This window comes from Crinia signifera, chromosome 6 (genome assembly GCF_055691185.1).
Source record: "Crinia signifera chromosome 6, ASM5569118v1, whole genome shotgun sequence".
Taxonomy (NCBI): domain Eukaryota; kingdom Metazoa; phylum Chordata; class Amphibia; order Anura; family Myobatrachidae; genus Crinia; species Crinia signifera.
Genome location: NC_139222.1, coordinates 126,497,160 through 126,521,418, shown reverse-complemented (window position 1 = coordinate 126,521,418; position 24,259 = coordinate 126,497,160). Strand labels below are relative to the sequence as shown.

Here is a 24,259-nt window from a genome sequence, read left to right as displayed (position 1 = left end):
CTAGTACAAAAAGTATGTGCTGCACATACTTTTTGTACTAAATCTCATCGCAAAATCGAGATACGATGAGATGCGATATGGTATACAATATTGTATACAACCATTGTAACGTGTATGGGCACCTTCAAGACTAATGCTGTGTACACACGGTGAGATTTGACTATATAGTCAAAATCGCATGCAGATCGTACATATTTTTTTACCTTGCGATCCCGATGCACGCTCCTTTGACAGCACAAATTGAAACCCAGATAGACAGGGCAGCAATAACTATATAGTACAAATATAAAGCTGTTTGTATGTAAATAGTACAAAGATAGCAAAGATTGCATAGCACTTGAATCTTAAGTCCAACTGCAAGGTAATCTCACCGTGTGTACACACCATTAAATACAGCAATGAAATGACAGATCTACATCACACATCCCAAGATGCCCCATATGCCAATCAGAGCTTACACTTATCATAAAATGCTTTGACAAATCCTAAAACAACAAACCCTTAGATAGCATGTTGTCCAAAACTCCTTCATTCCATTGACATGCCACTCAAACCTCTATACATAGCCCAACATACCACTTCGTCCTCCCCACATGCCTCTGACTCACTAAAGCAGTGGTTCCCAACCTGGGGTACTAGTACCCCTGGGGGTACTCTGCAGACCAGTTGGGGGTACTTGAAAATAATATTGGTAATGGCGGAAGATGAAAAAAAGTCTTTTGATGGCAAAAGAAGAAGACCATTGCTATGGAGAACCATGTTGTGTCACTTATGGTTCTGTCTTCAGCGTCATCAGCTTCTCATTGTGCTTTTGCCTGACCAGCAATCCAATGGGAGCTACCCATGCTGCCCTCAGACATCAGCGATCATCTGCCCTGCACTAACATGGGTGGAAGAAGCAGTGGCATTAATCCTACAGGTGAAGAATAGAGATTATACAGCGCTGGGTTTATACTGAATAGAGGGTCTAACACAATTTAACCATATATAAACATTTATTAAACATGATTTAAAACATTAAAAAGTAGAAATTTTTAGAGAATTCTCTATATCACCAATGGGGATAGGGTAATGGGCAAATTGGAGAGATATTGCTCCAATGGGTGGAAAGATGGATCAGTTCAGATGCACCTGTGGTGGCAGAATATTTACCATGTGGTGTTAGGCAGTCTCTCTCCTATATACTGGGGAGGAGGAAAGGTGAAGTCCCGGCAGAATCTCCAGCGAGTAGCGGATCCAGATTCACTCAGAAAGACCACAAGAAGTTTTTTCGGGTTTTGGATAACCCAGATGTGTCTTTGTATTGAAGAAATGCTGAGATTGTGGATTCCTTGAATTATTTAGCTGGTCCGGGTAGATAAATAAAGTGCAGATGCAGACTTGAATCGGTAAAGTGCAGGTGCAAGTGACACTGATACTTTACCGATTCAAGTCTGCATCTGCACTTTATTTATCTACCCGGACCAGCTAAATAATTCAAGGAATCCACAATCTCAGCATTTCTTCAATACAAAGACACATCTGGGTTATCCAAAACCCGAAAAAACTTCTTGTGGTCTTTCTGAGTGAATCTGGATCCGCTACTCGCTGGAGATTCTGCCGGGACTTCACCTTTCCTCCTCCCCAGTATATAGGAGAGAGACTGCCTAACACCACATGGTAAATATTCTGCCACCACAGGTGCATCTGAACTGATCCATCTTTCCACCCATTGGAGCAATATCTCTCCAATTTGCCCATTACCCTATCCCCATTGGTGATATAGAGAATTCTCTAAAAATGTCTACTTTTTAATGTTTTAAATCATGTTTAATAAATGTTTATATATGGTTAAATTGTGTTAGAGTCCCTCTATTCAGTATAAACCCAGCGCTGTATAATCTCTATTCTTCTTTTTTATCCATTACAGGGAGCTTTACACACTCCCATATACAGCTGCTTTAACTACACTTGCGGTCCATATTTCTTTGTTTTAATCCTACAGGTGTTAGTGGGAACCCTGGAGACAATACACAACCAGCGGCCAGACACAGAAGGGCACGATTCCTGTCCGCTACTCCTTAATATAAGGACATGCATAAGGATATGCATACCGTTCACTTCCACTCCACTTATAAGTACTGTCTATATTTTATATTTCGAGGAGGGGGTACTCATCAATGAAAAGCCTAATCAAGGGGTACGGGAGAGAAAAATGGTTGGGAACCACTGCACTAAAGCCTCCCCATATTCACCCACTGCCTTGAGACTATCCTACATCTCAAAACAGGTCTCCATATGCCACAAAGTCATCCCCAAAACTAAACTAATAATCCAATTGACAGTCTATTCTTTTAGTCCAAAGTCTAAAGAAATGCCATGGGCCTGATTCAGATGCAATCCAAGTGAATAATTATGGGTAGACAGAGCATGCATTACAGCTGCAGTGCACACGGTTGAGATGAAGTTGCAGAGCAAATCACTTTTTTGTTCATTGTCCGTTCACTTGTGGGTGGCTGCTTCACGTGCATTGCATTGAAGTTCTGTCACTATAAAAGATTGCTGCTGTGTCGCCATTAAAACCGCATCTGAATCATGCCCCATGTTTATTAAGAAAATTCTGTACATCCTTCCCCTACTTTGCTAGTGAGATACCTAGGTGCATATTTACTTAAGTGCAGGTTTTCAATTCTACTTATTTGTCGAACACCTTACATAACATATAGTATACAGTAATACAGGGCTTGACAAATTCTTAAAAAATCTAGGAGCTAGGATGAAAGTGTAGGAGCCAGACAAACTAAAAATAGGGGCAGTGCGCGCTGAAGGCGGCGAATATTTTACAACGCAATGCCTATTACACATGTCACACACCCATTACGTTATTCCACATGCCATAATGCCCACTACACGTGCCATAATGCCCACTACACGTGCCATAATGCCCATTACACATTATGCCACACACTGTAATGCCCATGACACATTCTACAAAACAACGGCATGCCCATTACACATTAAGCCACACTGTAATGCCCATTACATATAATACCACATGCTTAGTACATATTATGTCACATAAGTGCAGCTTACCTACATGCTCATTGCCAGGGGTTGCATGCTTGATGCCAGGGGTCAAAATGCCAGGCAGGTACAGCTGCCTGCCCCCCCCCCCCCCAGTAGTGACACATCCATAATGTGCTCTGTGGTGGTCAGGCAATGGGGGGGGGGAGCACCGGTGGCTGGGCAGAGGGGAGGGATGTCATGGAGGCTGGAGCTCACATGGCCGGGGCAGAGGGGGGGCTCTCACGGAGCTCACATGGCCTGGCGGAGGGGGACAGAGACGGAGCTCCAGCGCCAGACCACGGTGGGGGAGGGGGGCGGTAGCTCCCGCAGCAGGGTGTAAGGGGACATAACTCCGGCGGCCGGGCAGAGGTAGGGACGGAGCTGCTGGCGGTAAGCAGTCTCTCCCTGATGGGACCCGCGGCCGCCGCTCTTAAACATTTTGACAAGGGCAGCGCATCCTCTTATACCAGCCTGTGCCTGACACGGGCTGGCCGGGGGGTCGGGGACTGCGCTGCGCTGGCCTGACAGGACGGGGGAGACGGGTGGTCGGGCTGCCGACGACCAGACTCTGCTTCCTCCCTCCCTGCAAAATATCTGGTCGCCAGGAAGCAGAATCTGGTCGCCGTGGCGACCTGGCCCCCGGTATTTGTCGAGCCCTGCAGTAATACTATATATACTTTTAATGAGAAAACACTGATTGTGGTACTTATTAGCATAATGATGTACTTTATGCACATATACAGTCTCTAATTGTGACTATATGTGCATAACACATGTTACACTGACTGGCAAGAAAACACTTTATGAGAACTTTTGGTACTTGTGTATTATCTGGGTGCCCGATTTTATCATTGCATGCCACTACTTAAGGCATGCGATGCGATGTGATTTTTCATTGTAAAGACCAGATTTTTTATTGTATAGTCACCCACGGGTGATTTCATACCCCCACTATCCAACCACGCATGGAGTTAATTTTATATAGTGTGGCGAGCGCCGCGAGCCCGCGAGGGGACACAGATTACTTTACATGTATTCTGCGTGCGTGCGCTCGCCACGCTTCGGGCTCGGTGGCTCGCTGCGCTCGCCACACTATATAAAGTCATCTCCATGCGTAGTTGGATAGTGGGGGTATGAAATCACCCATGGGTGACTATACAATTAAAAATTGGGTCTTTACAATGAAAAATCGCATTGCATGAATTGTATGCCACTATATTGCATGCAATGCGATGCAATGAAAAAATCGGGCGCCCAGATATTACACAAGTACCGAACTTTTTTATGCAGATAAATTCGCAATTACATACAGTATATAGTTGTGCTATATATCATTTTAATGAGAAAAAGCTGATTGTGATACTATCATCCCAATGTGCAGAACATGCTCAGTATATGAACACCAAATAAACAGGCAGAGCACCCTTCACCAGCGCTTCAATAGATATAAATGGACCAAAGTACTTCCCTTTTTATGTTCAGGAAGATTTCTCTCAAATATCAAGTGCGGTTATATCCATATGTAAAATAAAATATGGTCATAGCATAATACAGTTTTTTAATGACACATAAATCTTTTTAAAATACAGTCTAAAAGGATCCATACATTATACAATTTGCACACAAACATAAAATGTCCCCAATGGTAGATAAATAGCTAGAAAACTTTTACCGGAGGTGGTGGAACTGAATGGTTAAAAACAGTTCAAATAGAGATTGGTAACACAGGATAGCAGCCTGGGCAGCCAGCGTCTTGAAGCAATCTCATGGTATGGTATTCTGCTATCTATCTGTCCATCAGGATCACTCCAACGCGTTTCAACCAAGGTCTAGTCTTTTTCAAGGCTCCTAAATGTTTGTGCAAAGTGTCCCTAATCCGCGTTTAAATACCTGCAGTCTATTTCAAACTTCCGCCCTGTGCGTGCTGCCGGAAGTTTACTGTAGTCATAGTTACCGTTCCTCACACCGGAAACCGTCCTCTGTTTAGCGCCCAACAAAAATAATTCTGGGAAACCTTCAGATACTGATAGCTAAACACCAAGAAAACTGAACTATAGGAGAGAACGAAGCTAAATTCATATGGTCCCCAGAACCTGTGACTCCTGTCATCTATATATTACCAAAGGTCCACAAGGATCCCATCCAGCTGCCTGGACGCCCCATAGTGGCAGGAATAAATTCGGTAACGGCAAACTTGTCCGAATTTATAGATTCACATCTACAGCCCCTCGTATTAACTAACAAATCCCATTTGAGAGACATCAAAGACCTTTTACAAAGGATACCGAATTTTCATTGGAAGGAGGGCATGTTTTTAATTACAGCGGACGTCAAGTCAATCATGATGAAGGAATAAAAGCAATGACAGCCTTTTTACAGAGAAGCACTTTAAACTCCAGTTTACAAGATTTTTTTAATCAAGGGTGTCTTTCATTTTATCCAATAACTATTTTATGTTTAAAGGGGACTACTACTTACAGCAGGTCGGAACAGCTATGGGCACCAGGTTCGCCCCTAGCGACGCTAATATTTTTATGGGACAATGGGAGCTAGAACACATATGGACTAACAACCCATATGAGGCGAACCTGGTGTCCTGGACCCGCTATATAGATGATGTTTTGTTTTTATGGGAGGGGGATGAAAATTCCCTGAAGAACTTCTGCTGCTATCTCAACACCAATGATCTTGATATTAATTTCTCTTTTAATATAAGTAATGTAAGCGTAGACTTTTTAGATATTACCGTATATCATGAGGATAACTTTTTAAAAACAAAATCTTACCCTAAAACCCATAGACTCTGGAAGCTATATACATCTGAGCAGCTGTCACCATGGCAACTGGCTCAATTTTAATCCAATGGGGCAACTTAAACATGTAAAAAGAAACTGTACGGAAGATGCCATCTTTGAGTCACAGGCCAAGGATATGGGGGAAAAATTCCAGAATAGTGGATACAAAAGGGAGACCATAGAAAAAGCAATTAACAATGTGAAGAATATCAATAGAAAATCACTTCTTCAGGAAAAACCGACAGTATTGCCAGCCGAAGACCAACCCAAACAAAAAGAAAGAAATGATAATTTGAAGTGGGCATTCATAACTGATTTCAACATACAACACAAAATAGATCCCATAATAGGTACTATGATCCCTGGGAAACCAAAATGTATCTACCGTAAGGCTTCAAAAGATAGGAGTCTTATTAACTAGGAGCATAAATCCAGTTAATACTGTCAGACAAGGTATCCATACTGTGGGTTTTCACAGATGCGGAACCTGCATAGGATGTAAAAATATTCCCAATCCATCTAGTAGCAAAAAAATTGGAGATATTACGATAAATGGGGTCAACAAAAAAATAAAAGAATTCATTACTTGCAATGTAAAAAATGTTGTATACATAATTGAATGTACGTGCAACCTATTCTATGTGTGCCGTACATCAAGACCTTTAAAAATCAGGATAGGAAAACACATAAGAAATATCAGAAAAGGGCTGGACACCCACTCACTTTCTCAACATTTTAAAGTTAAGCACAACTGTTCTCCCTCCCACATATAAAACTTTTTGGGTTTTAAACTAGTAGAAGGTGACAGAAGAAGGAGAGATATAGGCACTCAACTCGCTAGAGCAGAGATGAGGCTAATTTATGATTTCAACACATTAAAACCACACAGGCTCAATGCTGCCTTCGAGCTGAAGTGGTTTCTATGAATGTCATATCCTTACCCAAAAGAAACCTTTCTAAGTCTGCTCGTTATGTACTGTATATGATTGTTTATATATACATATATATACATATATATATATATATATATATATATATATATATATATATATATATTGATTGCTGCTTATTTTTGTTTAAATGTTAAAAGAAAATCACGGAGACTAAGGGCGGAAGTCACATCATCAACTCCAACCAGTGAGGGCGGAAATATGAAGCCGGAACCTATAGTGCAGCCGCGAAAGCTCCAACAGGGCATCGCTTAGGAACCATCCTCTGCGCTAAACAGAGGACACATTTGTAATCGGACGGCTTCCGTTGTGATGGACGGTAACTATGACTACAGTAAACTTCCGGCAGCACGCACAGGGTTGAAGATTGAAATAGACTGCAGGTATTTAAAGGCGGATTAGGGACACTTTGCACAAACATTTAGGAGCCTTGAAAGACCAGACCTTGGTTGAAACACGTTGGCGTGATCCTGATGGACAGATAGCTTGCAGAATACCATACCAAGAGATTGCTTCCAGACGCTGGCTGCCCGGGCTGCTATCCTGTGTTACAATCTCTCTTTGAACTGTTTTTAACCATTCAGTTGCACCACCTCCAGTAAAAGTTTTCTAGCTATTTATCTACCATCGGGGACATTTTATGTTTGTGTGCAACTTTGTATAAGGTATGGATCCTTTTAGACTGTATTTGAAAAAGATTTATGTGTCATTAAAAAACTGTATTATGCTATGACCATATTTTATTTTACATATGGATATAACCGCACTTGATATTTGAGAGAAATCTTCCTGAACATAAAAAGGGAAGTACTTTGGTCCATTTATATCTATTGAAGCGCTGGTGAAGGGTGCTCTGCCTGTTTGTTTGGTGTTTTATTTATTCAGAGTGTAGAAGAACACTCTTTTAGAGCACACATCTCAGCTTCCTCCCCTTGCGCAGATCTTGATATACCCACCTGTGTGTTTTTCCAGTAATGCTCAGTATATGAGCTATTTTGACAAATCAACATATATTTAGCAATTTTAAGGTTAGAAATAATTTATAAAAGGTTTATTACAAATGTTCCCTAATTTTGTACATGTATGTTCATTTAATCAATGTTGATTACATCTAACCAAAACAAACCAGCTCTTATTATGTCTGACTTTATAGAGCTGTTTCGTGTAACAGTATAGACAAATTTGAATGTACAAATATAAAACAACAAAACAGTGGAATAAAAAAAAAAAATGTTGTTGCTGACGGGGATCCGTACTCCAGGAGCTGCGCATGGCATGCTGTGGGCTTAACATCTAGACCATTAGGGATACTGTACTGAAATCCTGTTATCTAATTCACACTTGATGCAGGAAACCGGAAGCCTTATGTATAATTAGGAGGCCAGTAAATGCCGATGGAGCTCAGGCCTACTCTCGGGGTTTTTCACAATGTACGCAAAATTATTTTATTCAAAAGTATAATTAATGTAAATATGCTGCTGGGTGGTGGGCACAGTTATGCCCGATACTCTCGGCCCGCCATCATGTTGTACAGTAATTATGCAAAGTAGATGCTCATTCAGGGACTCGATGGGGAAAAGTATGCAGAGATTAGTCCACTCTTACGAAGCTAAACTCAGCATACATTTTCCCTATAGTATAATTACTGTACAACATGGTGGGGTGCCGAGAATGATTTACTATGTAGCATACTGTATTTACAAACTGGTAAAGTAGTTCTTGGACTATATTACTGTACTGTATTTCATTGGAGACCTCACGCATGCACATTGCGGATTTTTAAAAGCGACATCTGGAGGAAGAACATAAGCATTACACTCCTGGCAACACCATACACCACACTGGCCAGGCTGAGGAATGATTCACCACGCTGCGACACACCTGGTCTGTCGGTCCAACCACCAGGTAGGACAGATGAGTGTGGCTACAGCTGTAGATTAGTCAAAATTAGCAACTAGCTAAAATTTCACATTTTGTTAATGCACACTTTCTAAAAGTTAAGGCATGTTACAGTGGCGTAACAATAGCCCCGCAGACCCCGTAGCCACCGCCTCCACTAGAATCCAAAAAAACAGTCTGCTGTAAGGCGGCGGACATTTTGTTTGGGAGATTTTTCATAATAGCAGGAGCTGAGCCAGGAGAAGCGCCGGGACCGGTCACCGCTGCGTGTCCCGGTTACAGAGGCGGTGGTGGCGGCAACAGGGGTAAGGAGGGGGTGTTAACTTTTCTGGGGAGCGGGGCAAAAAATTCCCGGGTGGGGGTGCGCTACATCTGTAGTTACACCACTGGCATGTTACGATTAAAAAAAGTTAGCAATGAAGCTATTCATTGTTTGACAATTAATGGCTTCACCCAACCACTAACCATGAGTGAAAGAAAAGTTTGTGAGTCATCATTCATATTCTAACAAATGGCCATAAATCCCAAATTCTGCTAGGGTATGTAAAGTTATGAGCACAACTGTATGTCAATGTGATGCAATGATTACCCTCCATAACTTTACAATCCATCTGATACACAAATTAATATCTACTCCATGGATTTACCTAAAGATTCTAATTTATATTAGACAATCAAGGCAAATAGGTACACTTATGGCAGTTTTACAACATTGCATAGTTGCAAACTAAATACATCTTAATTTATTTCACAGGACAAACAGAATTGGTTATCACTCCTATCATATCATATCAATAAATGAGAGATTTTTGCCATATGTTCAACTTTTAGAGTTTTTTAAATGTATTAATAAAGCATACAAACCAACTTTCAGAGTTATATTCACAATAGTGCGCACAATTTATGCAGGTATGAAAAAATACAGCAAAGTGACAACGCTTTAAATAATAGATGTGTTAATAGTTTATTTTTATAATTTAACAAAATGCAAAGTGAATAAACATAATAGAAATCTAAATGAAATCAATATTTGGTGTGATCACCCTTCAAAACAGTATCAGTTCTTCTAGGTACACTTGCACACAGCATTTAAAGGAACTCAGCAGGAAGATTGTCCTAAACATCTTGGAGAACAAACTATGGGGGATATTCGCTTCCGAGCAAATGAACCAGATCCCGCCTTGCGAATGGTGGTACGCCGACCCACCATTCACAAGGCGCGTACATTCGCAGTGGCTGCGAATGGATGTTTTACATGAACATCCATTCGCATGCCACTGGGACCCTCCCACATCCATCAAAAGATGTGGAAGGGGCAAGCATATGTAAGGTTACTCCGAGCAACCTTACATATGTGTGTATGCTTGGGGGGAAGTGGGTGGAGAGCTGACATCCGGTTAGGTCAGCTTTCCGGCCCACGCATGTTCATCACAGCTGCATTAGCATGAGAACGGAGGCATCTGATTGGATCCAAATTCATTCTGCAGCATTATAATGGACTTAAAAATACAGCCAATGTCATTGTTACCTTCAGCATAAAGAAGAAAAAGGAGCCCTGGAAGTAATGATATGGTCAACCACAGAGCCCTGATCTGAACAACATTGAGTCTGTCTTGGATTACATGAAGATACAGAAGGATTTGTGCACGCCGACATCCACAGAAGATATGTAGTTAGTTGTCATAGATGTTTGGAACAACTTCAACTGCCGAGTTCCGTCAAAGACTATGAAAGTGTAGAAATGAAAACTGATGCGGTGGTCACCAAACATGGGTTTGATTTAGATTAATTTTTTGTTAATTCACTTTGCAATTTTTTATGTTTTACTTATTTATTGATAAAGAAAAGATTTGAAAAGCAGAAGCATCCGGATGAGCATGTACATATTGCACAGATCCTAGTGTTCCCGCTAAGCTTCTTTTGCAGTGTGCTGCACCCTGCCCATTTTTTAGACCTCTGAATGCACCCTGCCCTTTTTTTTGTGTAGGACTATGTGCCCTTTCACTGTCCCCCGTCGCCACTGAGAACTCTTTCATTCATGGCTGTCAGTGTTGGCTCTTCCAGCTCTCTCCGCTCCGCCCCCCGTGTGGTCATGGCGCTGGGAGCTTTCTCATTCATGGCTGTCATGTCGGCTCTTCCAGCTCCCTCCGCCCCCCCCCCCCCCCCTTGCTCTTCCAGCTGCAGCCCACCTCCAGGAAGGGAGGAAGGAAGGAACCCCAGTATAATGCATCCAGCAACAAGCACATAGGCAGCAAGAAAGCCTGTTACCCCAGCCAGGTTACCAGTTCTGAAGTCATTGCCCTGGTACCAGGGTGAGTGTCCTTGTTTTATATAGTCACAGTTACCCCCCTGCTGCTGCTGTACTGGGCATCCTAATAATTTCCTCAGTGTGTGAGTGACAGCAGTGGGGGCCCCTCCCTGGCCTGGCCATCAGCGTACTGTACTGTGCACCAAATGCTATGGCAGCAGCACAGTGGGTGATGTACATCTGCAGAGTGTTGTCCCTGCTGCTGCTCACTGTCAGCATTGCGCTGTTGGTGGCGCACAACTTCATGGACACAGTTGAGAAAGACGTGAAAAGGTGAGTGTGCATTTACTGTACTGATGTTGTGCTAACAATGCTGGTCTGCTACACTGTCACCCCTCAGCACAGAGCAGCACTGCATTCACATTGTAAGCAGGTGTGTGTGGCTTCCTCTGTTTATTATTATGCACTGCATATGTATACAGAGAGAATATACAGTACTATAGGGTCCATTTATCATATAATATTTGTGGCTAATTCTAGCCACAAATATTAAGTATCACCAGAATGTATGTAGGAGGGACCGCAGCAGGAATCTTTGATTCCCTGCTGCAATCCCTCCTACCCCGCTCACGGCCGCATCCCCCATAGGTTACTATAGGGCAAGTGAAGCTGCTTGATGTATCAACATCGGTCAGCCTATGTGCTACAGACCACACTGTCGGCGGGGCAGTGTGGTCAGCCAGGGGTCAGCACTAGCCGCACATGCGCAGACCCCTGGAAACCGGCGAAGCAGAGCCCCTGTCCCTGCGTCTACAGGTTACTACATTCAGATGAAATGATCGCATATTGCGATCATGCCATCTGTGCCATCATCTGTAAGGGGCATTACGGTGTGTGCCATCATTTGTAATGGGCATTGCAGTGTGTGTGTGTGTGTGTGTGTGTGTGCATGCCATCATGTGTAATGGGCATTACAGTGTGTGTGTGCCACCATGTGTAATGGGCATTACGGTGTGTGCCACCATGTGTAATGGGCATTACAGTGTGTGCCACCATGTGTAATGGGCATTACAGTGTGTGCCACCATGTGTAATGGGCATTACAGTGTGTGCCACCATGTGTAATGGGCATTACAGTGTGTGCCACCATGTGTAATGGGCATTACAGTGTGTGCCACCATGTGTAATGGGCATTACAGTGTGTGCCACCATGTGTAATGGGCATTACAGTGTGTGCCACCATGTGTAATGGGCATTACGGTGTGTGCCACCATGTGTAATGGGCATTACGGTGTGTGCCACCATGTGTAATGGGCATTACGGTGTGTGCCACCATGTGTAATGGGCATTACTGTGAGTGCCACCATGTGTAATGGGCATTACGTGTGTGCCACCATGTGTAATGGGCATTACGGTGTGTGCAACCATGTGTAATGGGCAATTACAGCCCATGCCATCATGTGAAATGGGCAGAATCCTGGCATTTTTTTGTATAATACATTTTTTTTGTTTCTAATGTAAATTTATCTAGTAAAACGTTCCCTCCCGATTGAAAAATGATTGAAAAGATTTTTGGAAAGAATTATACATCTAAAGAAAGCCTATGTCACAAAATGGCCCCTGGCATAAAAGCATGGTTACCAACAGCAACAACCAACTTGGTCTAGGACAAACAAAGACAAATTGAAACAATTAGCATTTTGTGATATTGATGCTGTTAAGCTGGCCATACACTAGTGCGATTTGGCCACTTTTCACCTGATTCCAATGGACCAAGCTGAGAAATCATGTGAAAAGTGGCCAAATTGCATGTGTTTGTCATCCAATCTGATCAAATGCACAGTCCTGTGCACATCGGATCAGAATTGGAGATCGGACCTGCTGCACAAAGGATCTGTCAGATTGGACAGCCTCAGGCAGCGGTGAATGGAATTACATGCAAAAGGTCCGCATGCGATATATCACATGCGATCCTGCCTGAGAAGCTCCCGTGCAGTTCAAGGGAAATCTTTCGCAACTTCCTCTGTTAATACAACTGACTAAAGAACTTTGTAAACAAATGTTTAGAACAATATGAGCTGGGCCCTATTACCTCTATGTAGGTTTGTTTATACCCAGTTTGATTAATCACTATTGTTTCCAATTGTAAAGAGCAACAGAATATGCTGCGCTATATAAGAAACTGTAAATAAATAAATATGGATAGTGTTTATTTAAATACTTGTGCACGCTCACAGCATTGTAAGTGGTGCTATGAGCTACCTCAACTTTACACGGCTTATAAGCATTAGGACAAACATTGTTAAAAAGAAGAAAGTAAAAATAATAGAAAGAAATGTATTGTGGCAAATGGCAAAATGACACTAAAAGCAGAAACCGATAAATTATCAAAGTAATTGAGCACACCATGCGCAATGGTAATTGCCTCACCTGGAGATATCCAATTAGCCACTGGTTAATGGCTTATCTGGGATTTTGGTTCACCTGCCTCAGGCAGGTAAAGCAAAATCCCTGAAAGCAGCCTCATTATCAAGAAAAACCAGGGCTGTAAAGGTCGAAAACACAAAGCTTTCACTGAACCTGTGTGTTTTAGGGGAACGTTTTTTTTTTTTTCCGATATTGAGCATATACACTAAGCGATATTACAAACAATATCACTCAGAAGGGACAAAAGGAATGATATTGTTTGTAATTTTGCTTAGTGTGTATGGGGCTTTAGTGTTCTCCCTCACATGTTCATTCACAATGCTTCAATGGGAGTAAAGCATGTTGGGGATTTTCTGTAGAGCAAATTTGAAATGATTCTTTATTTGGACTGTAACAAACCTTGAAATTCTTACAGGATGCTATTACACATGAGCTTGTCCATCATGTCAGACCAACTAGTGAGAGGGCAAAAGTAGATGGATAGACTAGCAGCTTCTGCAAAAGAAGGTCAGATCTGAGGCATGGTTTAACAAGTGGAGTTCAGACAGGTCAAAGTGTGACCGTCTCAGATATGGGGTGAAAAGTTCACATAGCTGATGGAAGAAAAAAACAATACGTCCGGGCAAAGCTTGCTATACCGTGTATTTTAATTTACAACAAACCATGCATATACACTCTGGATAAATTCTATTTTAAATGCATGTAATTACACAGTTTATGCATACAGATGTCTTTAATGATTTTTTTTTTTTACTTTTGTACTTTCAAATGAGTAAATTATTAAAGATTACCAGTGGTTAAATTATTGAATTAAACCCCCTCCCTCCCCCACCCCTATCTTTGTTCTGTACCACATCCCCAAAAATAGAAAAATCAAAGTCATGAGACACGCTTGAAATGTTTTACTGTTTATTTGAATTTGTGACATTCAATAAAAATTTAAATTTGAAAAAAAAAAATTATTGAATTAAAATGGCAACATATTTGTGTGTCAATAAAAAAAAAAAAATTGACATTTTTTTGTAAAATAACTTAAAATGATATGGCACTAATGAAAACACAGCACAGATTTAGCAAATTCTATTTATGCTCTAAAAAAAGACAACTACAAATGCGCTCGCATTTAAGGTATGTAAGGCATTTTGGTGTTATGGCCCATACACACTGGGCAATTTTGAGCCGAAAGCAGCTTAGATTTGCAGTTTGAGCTGCTTTCAGCTCAAAAGCTGTGCATCATCGCCGGCGGATGCGTCTCATCTGCTGGTATTACCAGCAAATGAGCGACAGGGTGGATGGCTCACCAAAGCATCCTGCTACGGAAATTCGTCCACCCCTGGGAAAATCGCACAGTGTGTATGGACCTTTAGACACATGAACAGCCAAGTTCACTTGCCCACAATACTATAAAAAAATGGTACTTGTTTCCTAGAACGGCCACAATCGGGGGTAATCGTGTACCTTAACTTAAGGTACACGATTACCCCTGATGGACCCGATTTCCTTTGAAATCAGGTCCATTTTGCCGGCAAAGGCACCGACGCGATGGACCCGATTTTGTCATAGGGTTCAATGTTAAAATATTTTTAACATTGTAATGTGGGAAAAAATGGGAAATGGGCCAATGTGGGCCATTTCTCATTGTATATGGGCCCCCCCCCCCCATTGTGAACGTCACCCCACGATTGACGCCAACCCGAAGCGTGGCGAGCGTAGCGAGCCCACAAGGGGCGGCGGTACACGCCCTCCGACCTTTTCATACCCCTTCTATCCACGTCGGCGTGGAGTTGAGAATATAAAGTGTGGCGAGCCCGAAGCGTGGCGAGCGAACACGTATACTCACGGTGCTCGCTACGCTCGCCACGCTTCGGGCTCGGTTGCTCGCTGCGCTCGCCACACTTTATATTCTCAACTCCACGCCGACGTGGATAGTAGGGGTATGAAAAGGTCGGAGGACGCGTACCGCCGCCCCTCGCGGGCTCGCTATGCTTCAGGTTGGCGTTAATTGTGGGGTGCCGTTGAGAGGGTTAAAATTGGGGTCTGGGGAGAATTTTACATTGAATCCAATGTAAAATAGGGTCCCAGGGACCCTATTCACATTTCAATCAATGTAAAAATCAGGGCCATCGCGTCGGTCGCTAGGAAACAAGTACCAAAAAAATAACACCAAAAGAATCCTGCTGCCCCAGGAACTGATGAGATGAGATGCCCCATTTGCCCTCTGGTAAAAAAGTAGTTATATTGTATATTATAGTGTTCCTTCTAGGAAGTAGGGCAGACAGGGTGCCGCTGCACAGGGGCAGCGTAAGGGGGGGCAGATCGGGCCCACCGACATCACTGTTATGGGCGGTCCCAGGGCCACAACGTCACAAAAGGGGCGTGCCCGGGCCGCGCCATAAAAAAAGTGGCGGGCCTGGCCACCGCCGTCAAGAAAAGGGGCGGGCCCGGCAACCCCGAAGGCTCTACACTGCTGGGGAAGCGCCAGGCATCGCTATCTACAGCGGCCCCGGTCACACCAGAGGGGTCGGAGGCAGTGGGGCACTGCTAGGGGGGCAGGGCGCATTTTGTCCTTTAAAAATCGGGCAGGGCGTGTTCCCGCTAAAACAGTCTAGCGGGAACACTATATTAAGAAAAGTCTTGTTATTCACAAGAAAACATCTTACATTAACAAATAAACTAATAAGTTACAGATTTAGGTCACAAAAACATGTGCCACAATGGACATTCCTGTATATTTCCAAAATGTAAAAGTAATCTAAGTATACAGCATTATATGTGAAAGATATGTTATTATCAGAATACAAAAATAAAATCTAACACAAAGGGTGAATTCAATTAATGACAACAAATTAGAAAAACCCAGTGGGCCAGGGCTTTTTCCACAGCCACTGGGTTCTCCAATTAAATTAGAGGACGAAGACTCCCTAGAGCTGGCCACTGGGAGAACTACATCTCCAAGCAGTCTCTGCACCTCCAAGCACCTCCACAGTCTCCCAGCAACCCGGTCCCGAGTGGAACAATGGAGGTGAGATCATCAACAAGGTATCTCTCCCCCCCCCCAAGTGCCACAGGGTTTTCAGTGCTGAAAATCCCACAACCTTTTTTTAAATATAAGATCATGGATATTGGGAGCAGGCATACACGCAGTAATCCAAATTTGGGGCTTGCAGGTTTTTTTTGCCTCAATGAACCTCACTCCCAGTTGCATTTCCACTATAATATAGTTGTAAACTGGAGTTGTTAAAAGAGCTGGCTGACAATTTAGAGTATCCTTTAAATTAATTATATTGTAACAATTATTATAGAACTAGTTAAAAAAAAAAGTTGCAGGCAATATAAATAGAACTCAAAAAGGTACATAGAAAAACGTAAAGCAATTACATAATTATCTTGCTGCAATAACCGTTAATTGTTGGTTTCCCAAAGATGCAAAATGTTTACTGTAAAGATTAAAAAATGTTTTCAAACTGAACTCCATAATGTCTAAAATATTGCATATACTATAACTTGTGGGTTCACAAGCAGTTTGAAAGAATTCAATGTAAATCAACAAACATAAACAAGGAAAAAAAATCCAACGTGCAAGCACTGAAAGACTGATAGTAAACTTGACCTGCCAATGGTAGGCTACAGTGGCCATTTTTTATCCCCTTTCACCAGCAGCCCTCCCCTCTGCATGTGCACGGTCAGGTCATGCATGGATTCGGGTGAAACTCCGTTCACATTTACATACAGGCGGAGTTTCACAAAGAAAGCACATCTGTTCCCGTCACACAGTACAAATCGAGTGTCACCCAACTTGCTGCTAACGGCAGACTCCTTTCCCATTAGGAGGAGTAACAGAGATCTAGATACGCAGTGGCTGATTTGGATATAAATGCCAGATAACTAAAGACATTTTATTACAACCCAACAAGCAATAAACTTTTTTTTTTGTTTCTTCTTGCACCCTTTTCAATTTCAGTATCTCTACATGGTACAACAAGGAACAATTATCTAAAAAATACATTTCCAAAGCAATCCCTTTGGGTAAATAATAGTGTATGTCTGTGAGGAGGGCATTACAGGATGAAGAAAACTGAACTGTAAACTTTCAATGTCCTACACAACTTTGTAAATATATTTGCAATGTTATTCCTTAAATGTGTATACATTTCCCCAGCGATTTGATGGGGTGGAGATGAGGAAAGCAGTGTGTTATGCGTAAGCAAGCTTGGAAGTTCTTACAAAGTGGCACTGTAATATTCATGTTACACATAATTAAGCATTCATTTCTCAGCACAATTCACTAGTTTTGTTATTGACTCAGCCACTCAAACACCTGGTATCAAAAAGTTGGAGCACACAATCAAAACAGTTTTGCTTGTGTTTTGGAGCCATGCCCTATTTGCATAAAAATGGCAACAAAAAAATCTATTAAATCTGGTCTAGAGAAAGTTTTTAAAAGGATAGAGGACCAGAAAAACCCAGCACAGCTAGCAGGTGCTTGCCTGCTTCCCATCTGTTTCCTAGTTTGGCGACTCCCTCAGTATGTCATCTTTCATAAAGTTTTCAGTCAACGAGCTAGATTACTTATATAAAAACTTGTGATCACAATCTAACCCTATCCCCAAGCCAGCCACCATAATAATAACTATATACTATGCAACTTGTAGGTGTACAAAATCATATGAATGACATATGACTGGTACAAATCCTTATGGAGGTAGATAATCGATCCATAAAATCACAATTACCACCTATTTCCTATTTATTATCAATATTCTCTATAGAGCTGATGTACATTTCCACTACAGCATGTATATGTATTTGTAGGTGTGTAGTCATAATGGACTTTGTTTGCCTAATGTTTTTTTGGGGGTAATACAAGGATAAAAGAGAAAATTGTGTTTAAGGACAAGCACCATGGCTATGTCTGATGGTAAAAAAAAATGTTGTAGATCAGTCTACTTCATTATAAATTATGTAATCTGTAACAGTGCGGTCACTTGGTGGGAAAGTTTAAAGTAAGGAGATGAACAGGGATTGAACCTTGAACTCCATTTACCCTTTGAACTCATTACTTTTAACTGGGCTCAGTGTGCTTTGCTTTTAGACAAATTTCACAACAACCCGAAGTCCTGTCTCACACTCTCCTCAGAGTAAGATATATGTTCACAGGGCTGACCCAATTACCTGTGGCTTCCTTTCTCTGCAAGGTGAAAGTTGCATGTGTGAACATATATTGAACTCTGAACTCTTCATACCACATCTTTAAACTTGAAATGTCTTTATTATTTTCGGATCCTTTTTTCATGGTAATGTTTGCCACTGTAACGCAGTCAAGAGTACAGGCTGCTTAATAAAACATTTGGTTGAAAAACAGATTGCAGAATTGTTCTCTTTATAGCACTCCAAGTATTTTATATTATAATGAAATAATGCAGTTTCCTTCTTTCCTGGTCGAGTTATTGCATGCTTGGGGCTATCAGCCAGTATACCATAGAACCTAACACATCCTTGTGTTTTACATTTTGTTTCTATGTTCTAACCTGCAAGCCTCACAACCTGCTGCCCTCCTGGCCCATGGTAGCCTCACCTTATTCTTGAAATTCACCAATTTCAGACCATGAAGTAAGAAATAACTGTTGAAAGAATTGTATTTTGCAAACACAGCAGAACGTATTTTCAGCACCATTAACTTCTACGACTGCCTCTGGGAAGTACATTAAAATGATTCTATACATGTTCATGTTAATTAAAAAAAATGGTGAAAAAAAAAAAAAACAGAATTGAAGTTGTGTCACAGGTCAAACTGACAAACAATATTGAAAACAGAAAAGAAAAACAAAACCAGAATTAACTGTGAAATGTAAAGAATATATTTGGGACATTGACCAAATCTAGTAGTGAGGTTAATATGTATTTACTGTGTGTCAGTCTCTTTTTTTGCAATTGCTTCCTGGTTCATTAAATTATCTGCCTGCTATTTAATAGATGAAATGGTTTTATTATTCCATGCAGATCCCTCAAGGATTCCTAAAAATGCTCAAGGGCATTATATTGCTAAGTAAAGAAAATGCTGCTTTTTAACACAGACCTAAGATTGCATGCATTAAGACAGAGGCTTTGTAGTCTCAATAAAAGTATTTTTCTATATTTTAAGAAGCAATGTGAATGGAAATAACATAATTTATGAACACGGTGAATGAAGATGATTGTTCCTCACTTAGATGCCTCTATTTGCAGCAGGAAACAACCTTTAGCCAGCTGCTGAACTTAAAACATTACAGGGGTGTTAACGTTTTGGAGAAATTTGTCAGAGCTCCAACTGATAAAATCGGTCTGAGGGGTCCTTGTGTAGAAAGAACTGAATAAGGTTTCCTTTGGAGTCATCCATTTTGTTAATGAACAAGGTGCTATTAGCCATGGAGGAGAGACCTGGTTTCAGGAAAGAACTAAATAACCTGGCACAGATGCTCCTACACTTGAGAACTGTAAAACGGCAACACAATAAATAGATAAACCAAGTCACAAGGAAGTGATGACAGATCAATACAAAGAAAAAGCTATAAAAGCAAGCACAAATGCTGTTATTTTTTTCTGCCTATAATAGAGACTATAAATACTAAAAACTATAAATACTAAAAACTAAACAACAAAACAGGGAAAATATGACAACTTCTGTTATAATAATAATAATAATAATAATAATAATAATAATATTATTTACATTTAAACAAATCCATGTTTTATGCACCCTTAAATTATTTGTTCTTGTTTCATAAGGAGTTAACTGCAAACACTGGTATGTCTACATGGTTGACATTGGTTAACATAAAATAAAATAATTTAGGTTACATGATTAGAACACTGAAAATTATATTTTGTTCCCCAGCACTCCCAATAAAAGATAGTAACATGAGGTGATAATTATACTTAAATTGCAATGACTTGAGTATTATGATAAAAAGAAAATAAAAGCAAGAATGTGAGTTGTTCTGTATATGTATATTCAAAACTTTACATTGTTTAAACAAATTAATGAATTACTTATAGGTCAGGCTAGACCAGTGGACAGAGATTCACGCTCCTCTCTATCTCTTGAGTAATGTTCACTATTACGCAGAGAATTCAATTATAGGAGACATGGATCTGCAGCAAGCCAGCAGATTATTATTAGATGTAGCAAAGTGAATGGGAGAGTAGACCAATCATTCATGCACATCCCAGTTGTGCACTAACATTTATGTATACTTAATGCTATTGTATTGCTACAGTATATTTTACCTTAGAGATATACACTTTTTATTTTATATATATATATATATATATATATATACACACACACACACAGTATTAGTCATCGAGGTGCCGGCACTCACGGGTCTTTAAGTAAAGAAAACACACCAAACTGTGGGTCTTGTCTGACGTTTCAGTCGTGTAGACTTTTTTCAAGAACAAACTGCATACAATGGTAATGGTGCACATATACGATTTAAATACATGAGTGACAATAGAATGATCAGATGTGCACGCCCTCGTGGATACACGCCCCCAGCCGCGCACTCTCTTGACGTGTGCAGCCGCTGCACTCACTCATCTGAGTCCCCCCAAGTGTGTATCCGCCCCGCCGCCATGGTGACACTCGCGGATACACACTTGGGGGACTCAGGTGAGTGAGTGCAGTGGCTGCACATATATACACACCTTTTGTTAAATGGACAGATATACATCTCGTACACAACTGATAATTTTAGTGCATATCTGCCTTTAAGGAATATATGTACTAATTGTATTAATTTGGATTGAATTTATTGCTGATTTGTCCAATTCTCTTTGCCCATGTTTTAATCTTGGCAGTTGCCAAAGTATGGTAATATTTTTTTCCTCTTTTGTGGTGTTTCAGGAATTCAACTTATAAAAGAGGTAAAATGTGTTCAAAATGGTACAGTGATCCAAAAGCAGCACCTTTGATCAGTGATGCTAGACAGACTTCAAACGATCTCTGGAAGGCAGAGCAAGCCACACTGGATATTATAAAAACCACATAATACACTTGTGTTATAAAGCAAATGTAATTAGATATGTCTGTATATCAATGCCATCTTACTTCAAAATAAAATATAAATGTTATATAACCACATACACACAGCTGTCTCTCATCTTCTCCACAAAGATAAGTATCATCTTTAAAGTAGTAGGTATTTTCCCCTGTCAACACAAGGGGGCAATATATATCTCTAGGTCTACAAAATAAAATTACAACCACTGAGTTTATTGTGTAAAAAACAAAAACTTGTTTTTAAAGCATTAAAAAAACAGACATGTCAAAACCCCAGGCAATGTGCCTTTTTACTTGTCATTTATGTAAATCTAAAAACCAAAGTCATTCATTTCTCATTAATTGTTGTATACGAATCAACTTCAATTATGTGCTTGAAGCTTGTAATTAAAGAACCACTTTTACCAAACGACACAGTCCAGATAGTGGAGTAAATGAAAACAGGCAGATAAATGAGACATCTGGATGGACGTTTGGTAAAGCCTTTTTCTCTACCATCTGAAAGGTTAAAAGATCAACAGATCTACTAACAAATGCCAACCCTTAAAATATGTACTAAGCCTAGATTAGGAATATTTCACTAGAAATGGTAGTTCTTACATTAGCCTTTTAATGCAAAACTAAAAACTGAATCACATAATAGCCTTGAAGCGTATCCAAGACACCTGAATTACACATTTTTCCAGACAGACAATTCAGTGTAGTGAAGACTAAGCGCGGATACGTTATAGTCAATGAAAATCCCGTGTTCTCATCACATGAACGATTCCACTCATACAATGCAATAATTATTTATAATGTATATAGTTTGAGATCTGAAGCACTCCAGTGGCACAAAGATAGGGTTCCTTTGTGCCCTGCAGTACATTACTAACGAGCAGTGCTTCCATCAGACATTGTGGGGAACAGAAATGACAAAATAGGCAGGGTCCCTCTTCCCTTTCTCGAACAACTGGAGTGCCTGGTGAGACCTGTATCTGAATCACTGGCCGCACTACTCAACCTCTACATTGCTTCTAGGGAAATGTGATCTTTGTTTATGACAAATTATACTTTATAAACTCAAGTCCTAGGCCCCCATTTCAGCCTGGGCCCAGGACTGGAGAATTTTGACAATTCTTTTCTTTTGGAAAGATAAGCAATGAACAATGAAGGCAATCAGACCTGTATTATAACTGGTCTAACTTAGGGCAGGCAGGCAATTGCAGAACTTGATTGGTTGCTGAAGATTACAGCAAATAAATGCATTAGACAGCAGGTCATTAATACCCCTTTTACACCAAAAACGCTGGGTCGCACCTGGGTTTTTGATCCCTGCTTCAAGCCGGGTGCGACCCGGCGTTTGCTCCCTTTTACACCACCGCTGCTTGGAGAGGACGTCATCTCCAAGCGCCGATCGTAACAGTCTTGACCCGTACCTCTGCGCTGGGGGCAAGCCCAGCACTAAGGTAATCTGCTGGGCTGCCCCCAGCCCCTGTGCACAGGCATCCATTCACCTCCTCCGCTGCCGCTGCCTGCAGAGTATAGCAGACAGCAGCGCAGGCTGTGTGTGCCCTGTCCAACCTGCGGAATCTGCGGTCCGCAGGTTGTACATCCCCCATTGATGTAAATGGGAGCCGCGTCGGATGACCCGGCATACCCGTTTACACCGCCCTCTACCCAGGTTCTAGCCGTGTTCTACCCAGGTCAGGACCTGGGTAGAAGTCCAGTGTAAAGGGACACGGCATGTCCCATTTACACCGCCGCTGACCCGGGTCTGACCCGCCGAAGACCTGGGGTTTTGCGGCAGTGTAAAAGGGGTATTAATGAGCTTTATTACAGAGCTTTAATAATGGGTTACTAAGTACCACAGTGTGAGAGGAAATGGTGTAAGACCATAATGTTGCAGCTTCTATTACTTTTGTGGTCCCTTGAATGGTTATCCAGTCAAGATCAAAGAATACAAGACAACCTGGTGAAACAAGATCATTACATTGAATATAAATGCCATGTCACACTTACCATCTTCAAGGTAATCTTGGGTAAAAGAGACCTCATCAGATGCCAGAGATGTCCCAAAGCTGAAACTGTGGTTATCCTCACAACTGTCCTGTCCTCGGGCACCTGTGTTGGCTTCCCCACCTAAGGAGATTGACAAACAAATATTTTGTTAGGAGACAATATTTCTCAACACTAAATATACAGTAAAGTTATACCCTTTGTGGAAAGTAAGGGAAATTACCTCCTTAGTGTTTATACAGAGTGATAATATCATAGTACTTTGCATCCACAAAACGGCATACAATTCCAGTGCTATATTGGGGAACATATTGTGATGAAACTCATCATAATATATTAGAAGTACCACAACCAAAAGAGGATTAATGCATTTTGTTATGGGCCTATGCCAGCATGCACAGGCCTGTCACAAATGTTCCATAGTCAACAACCTCATGAGAAGGTCTGTTGGTCCTGCATATCACCCTGACCTAATGAATGCAAGGATATGTGTTTTTTTTATATTAATTTTTCATTCAAACTATTTGCATTGTAAAGAGGAAATTTTTTACGGCAAAAAAATTGCACCCTTAAGGTACTGTACTACAAAAACCAAAAGCACTGGTAAACTTCTTTAGGATTCAGTACCTTCTATAATCCAGTAGGTGGCTTCTGTCAACTGAACTATATAGTTTCCAATGGAATTGAACTCTGATTTCAATTAGTAATATACATATTGCAAACCATAATTATATTTCTCAGCAGAAAGGAGAAGTGAAAGTGATTATCCATCTGTTTCATGGTGGCAAAAGCTCAACAACAACGTCACAGAACATGATGTGGCTATCACGTATACAACTAATTTCTTAACATGCTTA

At 41.1% G+C, this 24,259-nt stretch overlaps 1 protein-coding gene across 2 annotated transcripts in view; it reads right to left on the bottom strand.

The window, feature by feature from the left end:
* Positions 1-24,259, bottom strand: part of SKAP1 (src kinase associated phosphoprotein 1) — a 489,215-nt gene that overhangs the window by 370,611 nt on the left and 94,345 nt on the right. For both annotated transcript variants that reach the window (XM_083147061.1, XM_083147060.1), the window contains exon 4: positions 23,406-23,525. In XM_083147061.1, the coding sequence (XP_083003187.1) occupies positions 23,406-23,525 (120 nt within the window). The remainder of the gene's footprint in view (positions 1-23,405; positions 23,526-24,259) is intronic.